This window comes from Salvelinus sp. IW2-2015, linkage group LG26 (genome assembly GCF_002910315.2).
Source record: "Salvelinus sp. IW2-2015 linkage group LG26, ASM291031v2, whole genome shotgun sequence".
NCBI lineage: Eukaryota > Metazoa > Chordata > Actinopteri > Salmoniformes > Salmonidae > Salvelinus > Salvelinus sp. IW2-2015.
The window spans coordinates 18,104,093-18,124,004 of record NC_036866.1 but is presented as its reverse complement, the minus strand read 5'-3'; the positions used below and the strand labels follow the sequence as shown (position 1 = coordinate 18,124,004).

The following is a 19,912-nucleotide window of genomic DNA, read 5'->3' as shown; positions in this document are numbered from 1 at the left end:
CTGTGATGTCCTTGCCCCACCATAGAAAGCATAATGTGTTCTGCCCATTATTATTCATAAGATCTGCAGTAGTCATGTGAAAGCCTTGTTTTTCAAATTATATTTGGTAGTGAAAATGTACATCAACATGCAATACATTGCGCTTCATCTCTTGTGAAGAACAAGAGAAAACAAGTGATTGATGGAGCCATGTATCCAATTAATATAGGATTGGGGAGAGTGAAATTGTGGAGAAGGAACAGACACACAACAGATGGTTTCTCTTTATCAAAATAGTTTATTTAGAAGCCTTTTGTCACAAAAGCAAGACGCTCCTTATCCTCCGGTGTCCCCAACCATCTCTCATACATCTCTCATAAAATAAAACACAGTAAATTACTTGAGAAGAGCTAGATTTTTTGGGGTAGATTAAAAAAGCAATACTTCACATCACTATCAATTTGTTCTCTCCAATCATACACTTGAAAAAAATGGGTGCTTGTCAAATGCTCACTATTATTGTACACGGTATGTAAAATGAACACTGCAAGAGAACACAGCGCACAGGAGAAGTCATTGGTTAAGACACAACCACCAAGAACAAGAGGTCCTGTGAGCATGTTCCTCATTCTGAATGAATGCAGATGAAATGTTTGTACAGAGAACCAGTTGGGAGACTAGAGGCAGTTTCCAGGATCTTCAGAACGGAACAAATGGGGCAAGACCAGCACTCGACCCAACAGAAAAAAAAGACATGAGATAAGAGACAGTAAAAGGGGCAGACAGAAAGAAACAGAGTGTGGATGAAAAGTATATAAATTCACCTTATCAATGAGACACAATGGGAAGATTGTTCCTTCTCACTAAATAGACAACAGTGAGCAACAGTGACACCCTGCTACTACTTTTGTTCAGCACTGTAAAACCTTTTAGACAACCTCTCTCTGAGGGCAAACAAGCAGAAATGTTTTGGTGGCCATTTTGTTCAGTAACAATTACACAATGGCCTTTACATTTTGGGACAGACACCTTTTTTACATTTCCAGAGAACGCTAGGCTTCTTGACAGGTATTGGTGACTTATGTCCCTTGATGCTTGATGTTGCCTGGGCGACTTGGGTAGGCAGGCAGGCAGGCAGGCAGGGTGAGGGTTATTTCCCTGGGATCTTGGCCCTCTTGCGGGCAATGGCATCCTCAACAGCCTTGAGCTGTTTCAGCAGCTCCTCACGGCGGGACAGTGTGCTGCTAGGCTTGCCGGAGCCTGAGCCCGGGCCGCCTGGGGGCTGCTTGCCTGAGCCCGAGGACAACCCCCCTGGACCTTTCCCAGACAACTTGGGTGGTGGGGACAGAGGACGTTTTCTAAAGAGAGAAATTACATGATTGGGTTTAGTGCCACATGCCTATGACAATTTACAAGGGTTATCATGGGGATTAATCTACCTGTACAGAGAGGGTGCGAGTAGATGTATAAATAGTGACGACATGGTCACATGCCCTGTGTATTGGTGTATATCATATACTTCTGGGGCTTCCACTTTTGTGACTTGTTCCACATTCAAAACAAAGGCTTATGGTTGCTCTAACATTCTAAAATGACATCACTACTGCAGTGGTGAAGGGCAGCACCAACAAAGAGGTGTCAGGTTGGGGTTGTGTGTGTAGTTTTGGATGAGAAGCAGCAGAGGGCACCTACCTTTCTCCCGGTGGTGGCATGAGGCGAGGGCCCTGGCCTCTGGGCCGGTCCATTCTAGGAGAGAGTGGGGGCCGTCCAGGCATCCTCCTGTCACCACGACCTGTAGGACATTGACGAGAAGTTGATTACATACAGCAGGGAAGTGTGGCCTCAGATGAATGACTTGGTTCAACACAGACATAGCATATAGAAAGAACAGATAATGCAGCCTACGGCAAGGTTTCTCTGGTAGTTGGATTTCCACATTTGGTATAACCAAACCATGTGTATGTGTGTGTGAGTTCCTTGAGAAGAACACATTATTAATGTCAGACTAAGCGTTTTCTGGACAGTTTGAGGCCCTCACCTCTCTCAGGAGACAATGCTATCCTCTTGCTAAGTGGAGAGGTAGGCCTGTCCTTGTCTGAAGGCATGTATCGCTTCCTGTTACCCCGCTCTGCCTGCTGCTACAGAGTGAGAGAGAGATACATTGTTAGTCAGACAGTTCACAAGCAACAAATGCAAAATACAGTACATTAAAATGAGATAAAATCACATTTGCTCAATGTTCAATGGTGGCATTTAAATAATGTGTGTATATACACAGCCTACCCTGAAAAAATATAAGCGATACCAAAAGTATGGTATACAGAAGCTTGCTATTAGTACATTTAGTTATTCAGTCTGACTGATAAGAGTATGAGGAAGTCAGACACATCACATTGACTGTCCAAACTCTCCTTCGCACAAAGACACTCAGACCTCTAAACTCTAATGCCATTAGTGTCACAGGGTGTGATATCAGTGTCACTTGTATCTAAATTAGTGTTGTCACGATACCAGTATAGCAATCCTACAATGCCAGATATTCCTTGGCAAAAAGAAAACACGAAGCAGAGTGAACTCTGTGGTCATTTAAAACATACATTTGTAAAATAGTGTGCGCTATAGCTTGCAAAATAAATAAATGTGACTCTGGGTGGCAACATAAGGCTGTTTTTTCCCAACATTAACATAATTTCTGTCGATACTAGTCTCAGAACAACAGTAATCCACATATTTTTCGAGAGTAATTCAGAGACTCAGTCTATTTGAGTTGAGGTGAGAGCAGTTGACTTTCAACAGTAAATCCAGCAGCGGTCACCTTGTTGAGAAGCGTGAGTTTAATGTCTTTGTGCTGGCCATAGCCTCCAGGGGGTCCCATGGGGGGTCCGTGGGGCGGGTGCATGGGGTGGCCGCCAGGACCGTGTCCACCTGGACTGTGCCCCCCTGGACCGTGCCCCCTGCTGCCAGGCCCAGATCTGGGCATGGGGCCGTGGGTGTTTCTATGAGGGAGGCCTGAGGTATCAATCTTCCGCCGGTCCTCTCTGGGAGGATGGGGCTCATCTTTCTTAGTGGGCTTCCCTGTGGAGAGCAGACAGTATACATCACTAACATACAACCCATAGAACCACCAGATGGCTGCCATTCTGTGATGACACGACAACCACAATACAATCCAGAGTGAATTGCAGAGTCTATGACAACAGCCTAACTGCTACCTTTGTCTTTGTTGGGACACCTGTCCCGTGGCGGGCCCCTCTCCTTGCGGGCATGGGGCTGTCCGGGGGTGGGGGATCGGGAACTAGCTGACGACACAGGGCTGGCCAGGTCAGCGTACATGTCATCTGAGTCAGCGCTCCTCACTGAGCTGCTGCTGGAGGAGGCCGAGGACACACTAGACACACTGCTCACACTCAGAGACCTAAACAGGGACCACACAGGCCACAGGGAGAGAGAGACTCAGTGCTGTGTCACAAAAACCTGCACACACACTAACTCAGGCTGAAGGAAATATTGACAGAATATCAACATTTGTAGTGGGGGGGATTTTTATTTAAGCATGACAAATTCTGATTAAAGAACAGAAGGTGGTGACCGAGTGGGTGGTGGGGCAAAATGGGGGAGAAATCAATCAAACGGATGAATCACTGTTAAGATAAATGAAGAGAGGAGCAGGTGTACAAGCCAGGGTAATATAGATGGCAGATATAAAATGGCATAGTACCTGGATTTTCTAGGTAGTTGACCAGTGGATAAACAGCAAAGAAAAACAAGAGAGAAGGTATTCAATACATATCGGTTTCAAAGTGGTACCTGCATCAAATCAAATGTTATGTTACATGCACCGAATACAAACAGGTGTAGACCTTACCGTGAAATGCTTAGTTACAAGCCCTTACTCAACAATGCAGTTCAAGAAATAGAGTTAAGAAAATATTTACTAAATAAACTAAMGTAAAAAAATATTTATTTTTTAAAGTTACAATAAAATAATAACGAGGCTATATACATGGCATAGTACCAGCACCAAGTCAATAACTCCTTTCTGAGGCAAAATACTCTTAACTGTCAGCTTTTAAAGCAGTGTAGTGGAAGTTAGTGGAAGTGGGATCGGTTCTTCCTACCTGGACTTCTTGGATCCAGAGCGTGAGATGGAGGCAGAGGAGGAGCGGGATCTGGAGCGAGAGCTGGAGCCAGAGTAACTACTGCCGCTCACACTGCCACTGACTGTCCGCCTGAACAGGGGAATAGAGTGAGAGCAGAGAGAAAGATTAACATATTTCAGTGAGCGAAGAGATCATCATACTTTTAATAGTTAGTAGATTGTACATCACAGTAACAACGTGTCAGTCCAATTGATCCTCAACACTGGAGCTCCACAGGGGTGCGTGCTCAGTCCCCTCCTGTAATCCCTGTTCACCCACGACTGCATGGCCATTCTCTGTTTATCATATATGCATAGTCACTAACTATACATTCATGTACATACTACCTCAATTGGACCGACCAACCAACGCTCCCGCACATTGGCTAACCAGGTTATCTGCATTGTGACCCGCCACCCGCCAACCCCTCTTTAATGCTACTGCTACTTTCTGTTCATCATATATGCATAGTCACTTTAACCATATCTACATGTACATACTACCTCAATCAGCCTGACTAACCGGTGTCTGAATGTAGCCTCGCTACTTTTATAGCCCCGCTACTTTTATAGCCTCATATATAGCCTGTCTTTTTACTGTTGTTTTATTTCTTTACTTACCTATTGTTCACCTAACACCTTTTTTGCACTATTGGTTAGAGCCTGTAAGTAAGCATTTAACTGTAAGGTCTACACCTGTTGTATTCGGCGCACGTGACAAATAAACTTTGATTTGATTGCATACTCGGCAAGGCATTTTAGGTCACATTCATATAACTTAAAACAAACTGTTGTCCCTGCAGTGGAGTAGAGTGCTGCATCACAAATGAAGGGAGATTTCCCTCAGAGCAGGAACAATAGCTATGTTCATTTGACACCACTAACATCAAGTCACGTCGTGACTGACGATACAAGTTCACCTGAGAGGAAAACCTACGAAACAGCCTACAACAGTCTTCAAGTCCTACTCCTCTTGCCAAGGGAAACTCCCAACGGCACCTCAGGCGTCATCATGCCAGTCAGCTGTGAACATTCATCTGAGTGACAGCATCTTTTGTTGAAATGAATTAGTAGTACCAGGTTGTGTCTGAGCTATGTGGTAACACTAAAAGCATCTAGCCCCCATTGAAATAATTTCTTGACAGCCCTTAAGATGCACGCACATCAATCTTGTGCCCGTCTTACTTCCTACCCTTTTGCCTGCTCCTGTGACATGGACACCTGGTGAGCAGTGCCAAAGTCATCACAATATTCAAATCACCATTTCATACAACGATGGGCAGAAACATCAGAAGTTAATAGAATGTGAAAATATTTGTACTTTACTACTTTCCACACTAAAAAGAGATTGCATTTCGTTCTTTCATACATTATTCAAAATGTATCCATGGTATGAAATTACATTATGGTTCATGTTCCACTAAATAAAAAGTGTTAAGGAAAAGCGTTAAGGAAAAGTGTTAGCTCCATTAACTATGAATCATTGCTGAACAAAATGACTTACATAAACATGCAGTCAAGTCAATAAATTAACATTTTACAGGGGAGCACAATGCATCTTTAGAGCTGCAGGACCCCCGGCCAACAGGTTTTACATGAGATTTTCCACAGGGAGAACCACGCCACCCACACAGCGTGAGCCTAGTGCATTCTACCCATGTAGGCAGAGAAACCACAGCCAGTGGCTCGCCCCCTCGCTGTCCTTTCCTACCCTTTTACTGTCCTTTCCCTGACCACAGCACCAGCCCTGGGTTCTTCCCCATGCAGGCCCAGACATGGCCATCAGCTGACCCAGAGATAGAGGATAGTTCTTTCACCAACACACAGTCCTGCTGCTGGAATAGGCCCCTGCTGATGCAAATCTACCTGCCATACAAAGTGGCTTTGTGAGCTGAGGGATACTCGTCGTGCAAATTCAATAAAAAACCCACACACACACTCACAAATATGCCTGGTATTAGGCCTACCTGTGACATACTGCCTGAAAATATAAAAATGTGATCCGGTTAAGTCTCTAGTTAGCGGAGCTGCAATAGAGTTCACTGCAATAATAAAAAAAGACTAACACCCAGATGGGAAGAAATAGTCTCTCCTTGATTTGTGGCAATATTTTGTACAATCATTGCACCGTGGTATTAGGGATGGGCACAGTTAATTGAATAATCAAACGGACGTTAGTATTGGATTACTTGAGTGTTCATTTAAAAAAATATAATAATTGTAGAACTATTTTAACAAAAAGCTGTCTAAATTAAATGAAAATGATACTTGTGACATTGTTACCTACAAGGATATATACCATGACACTTAATTCTTAATTTAATAAAACACAATGTAGCTTTTATAATGGTGCGTTGAGCTACTGCTGCACATTTAGCCCTCCAGTCCTCCCTGACATCGGTACACTTCAAACAGCAATTACATGCTCGCAACTAACAGTTTCCACAAAACCTGAAACAGATCAATGCAAAACACACACCAGAAAACGTTATTGTTACAGAACATCGGTGAAAATCATAATTCTCTTTCACTTTTGCTGTTAGCCAAAACTAGCGGAGAAAAGCAGTCTGTCCGCTGTTTACCACTGCCATGTGCATTTGTGTCATTTTGATTGGTCAAGAGCATTTTATTTGTGTGTTGCATTTGGACTACCCGCATATACAAACAAATGTCATGATATAATTTGAATAGTAAAATAATTTCAAATATCCTTCCCTACTTGGTATATCATTGGATATCCTTGAGCTCTAAGGTTGGCTGTGTTAATATGCGACAGAGGAACTTGTGATAGACGGATGGCCAGTAGAAGTGTGTACTTCTGTCCTACCTCCTGGGTGGGTTGTGCTGCTGCCTCTCCTTCCGTCGGCCCCCCTCCCGAGGCGGCATGGGCCGGCCCCCCTCCCGAGGCGGCAATGGGCCCCGGCCCCCCTCCCCGAGGCGGCATGGGCGGCCCCTCCCCGAGGCGGCATGGGCCGGCCCCCCTCCCGAGGCGGCATGGGCCGGCCCCCCTCCCGAGGCGGCATGGGTCGGCCCCCCTCCCGAGGCGGCATGGGTCGGCCCCCCTCCCGAGGCGGCATGGGTCGGCCCCCTTCCCGAGGCGGCATGGGTCGGCCTCCGTCGTGGGACTCGCGGTGGTTGACGGGCTTGCCCCCCTCCGGGGTGGGTTTGGGGAGTTTCCCAGGCTGGCCTGGCAATGGTGGGCTGGGAGCCTTCCTGGGGGGAGCCTTCTCCCTACGAGGAGGGGGAGGTGTACCAGGCTTCAGTGGGACGCTTGAAGATAAGAGTATATTGCTTTGTTGTTTGGCATGCAGCATTCACACGTCACACTAATGAGGGCAAAACCCATACTTTCTCCAAAAGACTGATTGACTATAGACTAACACCAGAAGCATGCTAGCTACACATCTAAGGTGAACAATATAGCATGTCAATTAAATGCAAACTACTCTATTATTATGTAAGACTCAGTACCTATAGACTCTTGAGCCATGAAAGGAAAAGTACAAACGATCTGTGTGAGTTGTGTATGAAGGTGCACAGCACAACTGATGAATATACAGTATGTCTATGGATGAATGGGTATGGCTGTACCCTTTGGGCCCTAGAGCTGGCGGGGCCTCAACTTTATTCTTGGCGTTCCTCTGTGCTGAATGGGTCGGAGACGGAGACAATGAGAACGATCTGGACCTGCAGTGAGATAAACAGAAGCCCAAGTTTATCTTATGGGAGACCAGCTATCTTATGCGAGACCATAGGTTAAAGGTTAGCTTGGACTCAGGGAATGAGTGTCCTATTCAATAGACAGTGTTGTGGGGGTGTGTTAGGTGGTTCTGTGCGTTGACAGACAGGCAGGCAGAGTGTGTGTCGGACCTGGAGTGGCTGCCGCTGAAGGAGCTGCGCTGGGATGAGTGGCTGGAGTACGAGCTGAAGGACGAGGAGCCTGAGCGAGACCGAGAGCGGGATGAACCGGAGCCTGTGTAGGAGGAAGAGCGGGACGAAGACCTGCAGAACAGAACACACACTTAACCTCACTCTAACACACAAACACGGAATACTCAAGTAGATTGAAACACTGCAGAAAATAGGTGCTGATGTAAGGCAGAGTACCAAAGTAGATGTATGGCTGAATTGAAAGCTACCTAGATGAGTTGGATAGCGATACAGAGGATCCAGAAGGCCGGTGTCGCCGTCGGCCCCGCGGTGGTGACCCAGACATGCCCGGAAGTCTCCTGGGGGATTTGGACCGGCGCCAGGGGTCCTTCCACTCATCTGGCCGCTTGGACATGGGCATCAGCTCCTTTTTGGAAGGCGGTTCCATCATCGGTCGACTGAGGGGGAGAGAAAGGAAATAGGGGCAAACAAATTAAAATCACACATTTTGCAATAAAGCATCACAAATGAATGAGACTGAAATCATGGACAGAAGGCCAATGATGAATGAGGACATTTTGATTCCATTCACTGTTTTCATTCCTTCCTTAACACGCTTTTCAGTGACAGGTGTTCTTTTTTTGGAAGAGCTGTGGTATGAGGATGACAACATTGTGCATACCTGGAACCAGTTCATGTTCCTGATAGAGTATGGCACGGCATACTGACACGACATACTGGCACGGCATACTGACACGACATACTGACACGACATACTGGCACGGCATACTGACACGACATACTGGCACGACATACTGGCACGGCATACTGACACGACATACTGACACGACATACTGACACGACATACTGGCACGGCATACTGGCACGGCATACTGGCACGGCATACTGACACGACATACTGACACAACATACTTGAGCGACAGCCCTCCAGTTATTCCCTGGTAAGAGAACCCGAGACACTGATTTACAACATGATGCGTCGCAACATGAGCTGATCATGATCTAAAAAACACATTCAAAACGTTCAAAAGACTGTTCCTTGCCACACCTATGTGTGTTATACGTCCTGCGCCCACTTCCTGACAGGTTGTCATTCTAAATAAGAATGTTCTTAATTGATTTACCAGTATAAAGAAAAATGTGAAAAAATACAGTGCATCTGGAAAGTATTCAGAGCCCTCGACTTTTCCCATATTTTGTTACGTTACAGCCTTATTCTAATATGTATTAAATTATTTTTCCCCCTCATCAATCTACACAGAATACCACAGAATACCACAGAAATGTCCGCAAATTTATTACAAATAAAAATACATAAATATCAATTTACATAAGTATTCAGACCCTTTACTCAGTACTTTGTTGAAGCATCTTTGACAGCAATTATAGCCTTGAGTCTTCTTGGGTATGAGGCTACAAGCTTGGCACGCCTGTATTTGGAGAGTTACTCCCATTCTTTTCCGCAGATCCTCTCAAGCCCAGTCAGGTTGGATGGGGAGCGTTGCTGCACAGCTATTTTCAGGTCTCTCCAGAAATCTTCAATCGGGTTCAAGTTCGGGCTCTGGGCCACTCAAGGACATTCAGAGACTTTCCCCGAAGCCCCTCCTTCGTGCTTAGGGTCGTTGTCCTGTTGGAAGGTGAACCTTCGCCCCTAGTCTGAGGTCCTGAGTGCTCTGGAGCAGGTTTTCATCAAGGATCTCTCTGTACTTTGCTTCGTCCCGATCCTGACTAGTCTCCCAGTACCTGCCGCTGAAAAACATACCCACAGCATGAGGCTACCACCACCATGTTTCACCGTAGGGATGGTGCCAGGAGTCCTCCAGACCTAATGCTGGATTCATCAGACCATAGAATCTTGTTACTCATGGTCTGAGAGTGCTTTAGGTGCCTTTTGGCAAACTCCAAGCAGGCTGTCATGTGCCTTTAACTGAGGACTGGCTTCGTCTGCCCACGCACCGTAAATCAAATCAAACTTTATTTGTCACACGCGCCGAATACAACAAGTGTAGACCTCACTGTGAAATGCTTACTTACAAGCCCTTAACCAACAGTGCAGTTCAAGAAGAATTAAGAAAATGTTTACAAAATAGAAAAGTAAAAATAATAAAAAGTAACAATACGAATAACGAGGCTATATACAGGGGGTACCGGTACCGAGTCAGTGTGCGAGGGTACAGGTTAATTGGGGTAATTTGTACATGTAGGTAGGGGTGAAGTGACTATACGTAGATAATAAACAGCGAATAGCAACAGTGTACAAAAGGGAGGGTGGTCAATGTAAATAGTCCAGTGGCGATTTCTTTATTTGTTCAGTAGTCTTATGCCTTGGGGGTAGAAACTGTTGAGGAGCCTTTTGGTCCTAGACTTGGCGCTCCGGTACCGCTTGCCGTGCGGTAGCAGAGAAAACAGTCTATGACTTAGGTGACTGGAGTCTCTGACAATTTTATGGGCTTTCCTCTGACACTCCCTATTATATTAGGTCCTGGATGGCAGGAAGCTTGGCCCCAGCGACGTACTGGGCCGTACGCACTAGCCTCTGTAGCGCCTTACGGTCAGATGCCGAGCAGTTTCCATACCAGGTGGTGATGCAACCGGTCAGGATGCTCTCGATGGTGCAGCTGTAGAACCTTTTGAGGATCTGGGGACCCATGCCAAATATTTTAATTTTCCTGAGGGGGGAAGGTTTTGTCGTGCCCTCTTCACGACTGTTTTGGTATGTTTGGACCATGATCGTTCATTGGTGATGTGGACACCAAGGAACTTGAAACTGGACCCGCTCCACTACAGCCCCGTCGATGTTAATGGTGGCCTGTTCAGCCCGCCTTTTCCTGTAGTCCACGATCAGCTGCTTTGTCTTGCTTACGTTGAGGGAGAGGTTGTTGTCCTGGCACCACACTGCCAGTTCTCTGACGTCCTCCCTATAGGCCGTCTCATTGTTCTCGGTGATCAGGTGTTGTGTTGTCAGCAAACTTAATGATGGTGTTGGAGTCGTGTTTGGCCACGCAGTCGTGGGTGAACAGGGAGTACAGGAGGGGATTAAGTACACACCCCTGAGGGGCCCCAGTGTTAAGGATCAGCGTGGCAGACGTGTTGTTGCCTACTCTTACCACCTGGGGTGCCCCGTCAGGAAGTCCAGGATCCAGTTGCAGAGGGAGGTGTTTAGTCCCAGAGGCCTTAGCTTGGTGACAAACTTCGTAGGCACTATGGTGTTGAACGCTGAACTGTAGACAATGAACAGCATTTTCACATTGGTGTTCCTTTGTCCAGGTAGGAAAGGGCATTGTGGAGTGCGATTGAGATTGCATCATCTGTGGATCTGTTGGAGCGGTATGCGAATTGAAGTGGGTCTAGGGTGTCCTGGAGKATGCTGTTGATGTGAGCCATGACCAGTTTTTCAAAGCACTTCATGGCTAACGACGTGAGTGCCACGGGCGGTAATCATTTAGACAGGTTACCTTCGCTTCCTTGGGCACAGGGACTGTTGGCCTGCTTGAAACATGTAGGTATTACAGACTCGGTCAGGGAGAGGTTGAAAACGTCAGTGAAGACACTTTACAGTTGGTCCGCGCATGCTTGAGTACACATCCCGGTAATCTGTCTGGCCCAGCGGCTTTGTGAATAAAGACCTGTTTAAAGGTTTTGTTCACATCGGCTATCGACAGCGTTATCACAGTCATCTAGAACTGCTCTCGAAGCGAGCATAAAAGGCATTTTAGCTTGTCTGGTAGGCTAGCGTCACTGGGCAGCTCGTGTCTGGGTTTCCCTTTGTAGTCCGTAATAGTTTTCAAGCCCTGCCACATCCGACGAGCGTCAGAGTCAGTGTAGTAGGATTCAATCTTAATCCTGTATTGACGCTTTGCTTGTTTGATGGTCCGTCTGAGGGCATAGCGGGATTTCTTTTAAGCGTACAAATTAGTCTCCCGCTCCTTGAAAGCAGCAGCTCTAGTCTTTAGCTCGATGCTGATGTTGCCTGTCATCCATGGCTTCTGGTTGGGATGTGTACATACGGTCACTGTGGGGACGACGTCGTTGATGCACTTATTGATGAAGCCAATGACTGAAGGCCTGGTTGGTGGAGTGCTGCACAGATGGTTGTCCTTCAGGAAGGTTCTCCCATCTCCACAGAGGAACGCTGGAGCTCTGTCAGAGTGACCATCGGGTTCTTGATCACCTCCCTGACCAAGGCCCTTCTCCCCCGATTGCTCAGTTTGGCTGGGCGGCCAGCTCTAAGAAGAGTCTTGGTGGTTCTAAACTTCTTCCATTTAAAAATAATGGATGCCACTGTGTTCTTGTGGACCTTCAATGGCACAGACATGTGTTGGTAACCTTCCCCAGATCTGTGCCTCAATGCAATCCTGTCTTGGAGCTCTACGGACAGTTCCTTCCTCCTCATGGCTTGGTTTTTTCTGACATGCACAGTTCAGTGACCTGCCAATGTGCTTCTGGGACAACAACCTCTTCCTCAAAGTCAGTAAGACCAAGGAGCTGATTGTGGACTACAGGAAATGGGGGGGACAAACACGCCCCCATCCACAGTGCTGCAGAGGAGCGGGTCAAGGACTTAAAATGGTCCACACGCGCACAGTAGTAAAGGCAAATCCTCAAAAAGTTATACAGCTGCACCATTGAGAGCACCACTGTCTGCATCACCGCATGGTATGGCAACAGTACTGCATGGCGGAGATATGGACAGCCCGAGCCCCCTGCCATCCAGGACCTCTATATCAGGAAGTGTGAAAGGAAGCCCCGAAAAATCGTTAGACTCCAGCCACCTAAGCCATAGACTGTTCTCTCTGCTTCTGCACGGCAAGCGTTACCGGTCCATCAATTCTGACACCAACAGGCTCCTGAACAGCTTCTATTCCCAAGCCATAAGACTGCTAAATAGCGACACAGATTTTTGGAGTGGATCCTTGTATTTTATTTTGCACTGTCTCTCTACACACTCACAACGACACTCCAACACACACATAACAGTCACACACATTTATACTGACTACACACACACTCACAAAAAATCTACTATTTTTATCAAACATCCTGATGCATACATCGTGATTAGCCCTATACATATCTACCTCTATCACTCCAGTATCCCTGCATAGTATAAATATGGTATTGAAACTGACCCTCTATATAGCTTCTTACTTTCGTGTTTCTATTTCTCGTGTTTTTGTTCTACCTTGATATGCTTAGTACTACATGGATTACTGCATTGTTGGGTTTATAGCTTGCAAGAAAGGCATTTCACTGGACTTGTGCATGTGACATTAAAACTTCAAATGTTGATTTAATACACTGTGACAATAATGACACATGAGAATGGCAGCAAGTGTTCAAATAGGATGAAAAAAGGGTATCTCATGCTTATCTATTGAATATCGGTTATCGTGGAATTATTGGCCGATACCGATATAGCGGTAAAAAGGCCAATTTCTGCCGAGAACATTGGTGAACCGATATATCTGCCGGGCTCTATTAAACACAGCTCTACCACAGTCTTCTCCACAAACCTGAGGGTTTATTCCAGCCTATAGAAAGTATACACCCCCTTGAACTTTTTCTCATTTTGTTGTATTACAAAGTAGAATTGAAATATTATTTTTGTCATTGATATACAGTACCAGTCAAATGTTTGGACAAAACGACTCACTCAAGGGGTTTTCTTTATTTTTTACTATTTTCTACATTGTAGAATAATAGTGAAGACGACAAAACTATGAAATAACGCATGGAATCATGTAGTAAGTAAATAATTCAAAATATTTTTTTTATTTGAGATTCTTCAAAGTAGCCACCCTTTGCACACTCTAGGCATTCTCTCAACCAGCTTCATGAGGTAGTCACCTGGAATGCATTTGAATTAACAAGGTGTGCCTTGTTAAAAGTTAATTTGTGTAATTTCTTTCCTTCTTAATGCGTTTGAGCCAATCAGTCGTGTTGTGACAAGGTAGGGGTGATATACAGAAGATAGCCCTATTTGGCAAAATACCAAGTCCATATTATGGCAAGAACAGCTCAAATATGCAAAGAGAAATTACAATCCATCATTAGTTTAAACATGCAGGTCAGTCAATCAGGAACATTTCAAGAACTTTGAACGTTTCCTTAATTGCAGTCGCAAAAACCAGACTGCGTGAATCAGGCCTTCATGGTCGAAACCACTACTTAAAGGACGTGCCGTGACATGCGGAAGGAAATTTGCAACACAAACAAACATGGAAGAGGGGCAAGGTCGGTTGCATGGACGTGGTTTGGGAATGAAAAGTAAAACAGGCTCAAACACCACTAACCTCTTTAACCACCTAGGCAAGAATCATGTGAAACAGTATGGAGAGAGTCTACGGATGAGACCCAGAAAAGTACAGTCGAGTGCTCAAAACAAACCCCCGACTCAGACGTTGCAAGAGGCTTTTGCCCGTGGCACACCATATGGCAAAGAATCCCGAAGATGGAAGGAGATAACAGCTGCCGTTACAACTTACATCTGCAAAGACATGGCCCCAATTTACACGGTCGAGAAACTGAGGTTTCGTGAGTTGGTGCTAACACTCGACCCAAGGGACCAAATGCAAATTGATGTGTGACACGTATTAAGGCCAAAATAACATGCAAAACAGGCAAGCCCCCCCCCCGCCCCAAAATATATATATTTCAGGCCTATATTTATTTTGTTTGCAACTATAGTATAAGTGTTTTCTATTTACCTTTTTAGATTTTATACAGTCATATTTTATATTTTGTTAAATGTTTAAATTGAACATTTGCACAGGTTCTAAATAAAAGAAATAATAAAATATGAGTAAGTACCTTTTTATTTGTTGAGTATAATTCAAAATGTAACAAGAAATAGGCCTTTACATGTGGTCATTTTATATAAACTATTTATTCATTGAATTTACAGAAAATGTGCTATATCATGATATGTATCGTTATCAGGATATGAAATGACCTATATCGGGATATGAGATTTTGGCCATATCGCCCAGCCCTAGTTCCCACCATGAGAAAAAAGAAGGAACCCGCACACTGCTCTTGATAGCATCACTGCTCTTTAATAAGCTTTACGCATCAGCCTCACGACCTTCGTCAGAGCTCGATACGTAAAGCTTATTAAAGAGCGGTGATACTATGTGCGGGTTCCTTCTTTTTTCTCTCCATTTTATTCAACTGTTACCATGCACCTGCAAAAAAGATAGCTCAGATGTGCGAGTGCCTTTTAAAATTTTGGTTCACACCATGAAGCATGGAGGAGGAGGTGTGATGGTGCTTTGCTGGTGACACTGTCAGTGATTCATTTAGAATTCAAGGCACACTTAACCAGGATGGCTATCACAGCATTCTGCAGCGATACACCATCCCATCTGGTTTGCGGTTAGTGGGACTATTATTTGTTTTTCAATAGGACAATGACCCAACACACCTCCAGGCTGTGTAAGGACTATTTGACCTGGCCTCCACAATCACCCGACCTCAACCCAAATGAGATGGTTTGGGATGAGTTGGACCGCAGAGGGAAGTAAAAACAGTCAACAAGTGCTCAGTATATGTTGAACTCCTTCACGACTGTTGGAAAAGCATTCCAGGTTAATCTGGTTGAGGCAATGCCAAGAGTGTGCAAAGCTGTCATCAAGGCAAAGGGTGGCTACTTTGAAGAATCAAAAATATATTTAGATTTTTTAACACTTTTTTGGTTACAACATGATTCCATATGTTACTTCATAGTTTTGATACCTTCACTATTATTCTACAATGTAGAAAATAGCACAAATAATGAAAAACCCTTGAATGAGTAGGTGTGTCCAAGCATTTGACTGGTACTGTACACAAAAAAAAAACTCCATAAAAGTTAAAGTGAAAAGAATTCTACACATTTTTACAAATCAACACAAATTCAATAACTAAAATAGTTGTTGCTTAAGTGTTCACCACCTTTGTTTAGGCAAGCCTAAATTAGTTCAGAAGTAAGATTTGGCAATAACAAACCGGAAATGGAATATATCTTTAAGTGAATCATTATGCTGTGGGTGATATAATAAACCAGCTCTGTTAACTTAGTGCCTCAACTGAGATGGCACAGCAAGGTTACATCATTAGAATCTTTCCCAAACATCAGTGGCAATAAGTGAGGTGGGGGGTGCACAGCTCAGCTAAACTTCCAAGCTGAGCCAACTGATGGAAGAAAGGACTTAAGGAGGAAGTATTACACTTGAGTCTATGACACAAACACTGAGGGAAAACAAGCACGTCTATACTCTGTGGGCGTCTCAGTGCATACAAGCTGATATTAGTCACTGCTCAGTGAAAACAGTGTGTGACAGCGACACTACTGTAAACGATTAAGTCGGGCGTAAACTACACGATTTGGCCCTGATTTATATGTCCCAGACAATGAGACACTCAACGAGACACTGCACGGAACGTGGCCACTCAACGAGACACTGCACGGAACGTGGCCACTCAACGAGACACTCATAATAATACTAATAATATTAACAGATACTGCATGTCTGACATGGACGGGATGGGCAAGTTGCATCATGTTTCGTATATGCAAAACTCCTCCCTCACCACCCTTTCCAAACAAACCCAGAAACTAGGCACTCCTGTCATTGAGAAAGAAAACAGTGAAAAAAGACATTACTTCCTGAGTGAATGAGTCAATCAATGCTCTGTCCACAGGCTATGCTACAAACTGGCAAAGGAGACCACAATGAAACTCAACCAGGGTTATGACTTAACAGGCCAAAGTCTCAAAACTTGTAAACAGGAAAACAGGAAAACAAATGCCAAACCCATTTTAACCAACAGGTTGCCCTGCCTAAGAATTTACATCATGAATATGACAGCAAAACACGAACGTGAGTTGAGCCAGCCTAAGACAACTATGATTTCAATTGGTGGTCACAAATGTGAGCAAATTATAAACAATAGATGAAATGAATTGCAGAAAGGAAAAGTTAGTCAAAGTTCTAGATAGTGGGTGGAAAGATTCAAACAACACAGTTGCTTGTGACTAGGGCTGTCCCTGACAAAAATATCTTGGTTGACAGAGTCGTCGGTTCTTTCGACCAATTGATTGGTCAACATTTTAAAACATGTATTTTCCCATATATAGACACACCCTATGTCAACTATATGTAGGCTTCTGAGCTTGTCTGATGCTTTAAGCACAGCAATTAAAAATCAAGACACAAAAATGACTAAAGGAGCCAGAGATCAATATAGCCTAACCAGAACAAAAAAAACACCTGTTCCCAACCAGACCCTCCTCCTCCCACTGTCCGGTGCTGCTGGCCTTGACAGATTCTGCCATTATGCTCCTGAAGTTGCCAGTAATAGGCTACACCAGCGGTCGCTAACCTTTTCCATTTGGAGTGCCAAGTTATCGTACCATTTCTACGCGTGCCAGTTATGATTTCCATACGCACATTTTTCAGTTTCATTTCATTTATAATAAAGTCTTCATATCTCAAAATCAATGTTGTGGTTAATAAAAACTCTAAATGAAAATTAGACTAATGTTAAAGTATTATACTATTGCCAATATGTAAAAAAAAACGACATAAAGCCATCAAATAAAAACATTGCAGCCCGCAGGTAGAAAATATCCTGATAAAAACAAATATCCTATAAATCACATTGGCAATGTATGGCCGGTCTGCAATTAACTTGAAACACTATCAATTACTAACTTGGATCAGGCCTGAAGGCACTTGAAAACTTGCAACATTGTCTAAAATATTGTGGGCCCTCATAGTTTCCGGAGTCAGTGAGCTCCAGACAGACAGACACAGCTGTAAGCCATTTGCGCAAGGGATAAGTAGTAATCAGGTTTACCTTTTTTTCAAATAGGCTACATTGAGGAACTATTGCCATTCTCAATGGATGTAGAAACAGACTTTGTTTACTTGCATTTTGAGGTGAAGAAAACAAATATGAGAAACTCCACAGTGATGGTGAGTTAAGACAATCATAAATCGTGTCAGATACCCAAATGTGCACATTAATAAGCCTACATTTGCACGCCAGCCAGGTAGCCTAGGCCTAGTTTATGCGTAATCAGGTGCGTGTTCTTACTCAGGATTGACAGGAGCGCTCCAAACAAAAGACAATAAATTGACAAGTCGTAAATGGAAATAAATAAACAAGTGTGCCTAGGTTGTGTGCTCAGCAAACAACGTGTCCACTCCTACAATGACAAAGGTAAGACTGTAATAATAATAATTGTAATAATAATAATAATAATAATAATAATAATATATTCAATGCATTAACAGAAATTACCGTAACCAAACAAACCTTGTAGATTACAAATGATGGTAATTAGTGGTAAATGTACTACTGGTGATATTGGTGTGCCACCCCCACTGCAATGGATTATTCCACTCAGACAGGGGTGAATCAGACAGGTGTCTCCAATGCCATATTTATATATACATGCCATTCCGACTAAAAAAAATCTCAGTCGACCGACAGCCAATCGACCAAGCAATCAACAGTAGACTAAACGGGGTCAGCCCTACCTGTAACCTTAACATTTGGAGGATTCCCATCAGGTAGAAACAGAAACCAAATACATTCCAACGTCTTGCAGTCATACATGAATACATTTTCTAGGCATGTGCCTCACGAATGATATGGAAGTAGTGGGGAGTATGACCAATAGCTGCCTTCCAGCACCCTGTTATCTTTAGGAGCTGACAGCTCTGTTAACTTAGCTCCCCAACAGACGGGACAGCAAGCTTACATCATGGGAAACTTTCCCAAACATCAGTGGCCATAGGTGAAGGTGGGCGGGGGTGCATAGCTCAGCTAAACTTCCAAGCTGAGCCAACTGACGGAAGGATATACTTGAGGAAGTATTGCACTTGAGACTATTACACAAACACAAGTATAATATGTGGACATCACAGTGCATGCAACCTGATATTAGTCACTGCTCAGTGTACAGAACAGGGCTCCGGGCAGCAGAGCGGAAATGGAGGAAAACTCGCCTCCCTGCGGACCTGGCATCCTTTCACTCCCTCCTCTCTACATTCTCCTCTTCTGTCTCTGCTGCTAAAGCCACTTTCTACCACTCTAAATTCCAAGCATCTGCCTCTAACCCTAGGAAGCTCTTTGCCACCTTCTCCTCCCTCCTGAATCCATCGTGCATCTAAACTGCTTTTAAGGGGGGGGGGGGGTTAGAAGGATTCTTTATCCTATCCTAGGTATTCCTTAAAAGGTGGGGTTTCAGGTGTCTCCGGAAGGTGGTGATTGACTCCGCTGACCTGCCGTCGTGAGGGAGTTTGTTCCACCATTGGGTGCCAGAGCAGCGAACAGTTTTGCTGGGCTGAGCGGGAACTGTACTTCCTCAGAGTTAGGGAGGCGAGCAGGCCAGAGGTGGATGAACGCAGTGCCTTGTTTGGGTGTAGGGCCTGATCAGAGCTTTTAAGGTAGGAGGTGCCGTTCCCCTCACAGCTCCGTAGGCAAGCACCATGGTCTTGTAGCGGATGCGAGCTTCAACTGGAAGCCAGTGAGAGAGAGCGGAGGAGCGGGGTGACGTGGAGAACTTGGAAGGTTGAACACCAGACGTGCTGCGGCGTTTGGAGAGTTTGTAGGGGTTTAATGGCAAGCAGGCAGGGAGCCCAGCCAACAGCGAGTTGCAGTAATCAGACGGGAGATGACAAGTGCCTGGATTAGGACCTGCGCCGCTTCCTGTGTGAGGCAGGGTCGTACTCTGCGAATGTTGTAGAGGCATGAACCTACAGGAACGGTCACCGCCTTGATGTTAGTTTGAGAACGACAGGGTGTTGTCCAGATCACGCCAAGGTTCTTAGCACTCTGGGAGGAGGACACAATGGAGTGTTCAACCGTGATGGCGAGATCATGGAACGGGCAGTCTTCCCCGGGAGGAAGAGC

The 19,912-nt window shown here is 44.8% G+C and overlaps 1 protein-coding gene across 1 annotated transcript in view; it reads right to left on the bottom strand.

Annotated features, from left to right (window-relative positions):
* Positions 1-257: 257 nt before the first annotated feature.
* The window catches only part of LOC111952445 (zinc finger CCCH domain-containing protein 18), a 34,173-nt gene continuing 14,518 nt past the window's right edge, over positions 258-19,912 (bottom strand). Inside the window, 12 exon segments of the mRNA XM_070435176.1 lie at positions 258-1,337; positions 1,672-1,771; positions 2,018-2,117; positions 2,795-3,054; positions 3,192-3,394; positions 3,698-3,706; positions 4,098-4,208; positions 6,945-7,074; positions 7,077-7,387; positions 7,709-7,804; positions 7,988-8,119; positions 8,257-8,445. Of these exon segments, the coding sequence (XP_070291277.1) occupies positions 1,130-1,337; positions 1,672-1,771; positions 2,018-2,117; positions 2,795-3,054; positions 3,192-3,394; positions 3,698-3,706; positions 4,098-4,208; positions 6,945-7,074; positions 7,077-7,387; positions 7,709-7,804; positions 7,988-8,119; positions 8,257-8,445 (1,849 nt within the window). The 3' untranslated portion in view covers positions 258-1,129.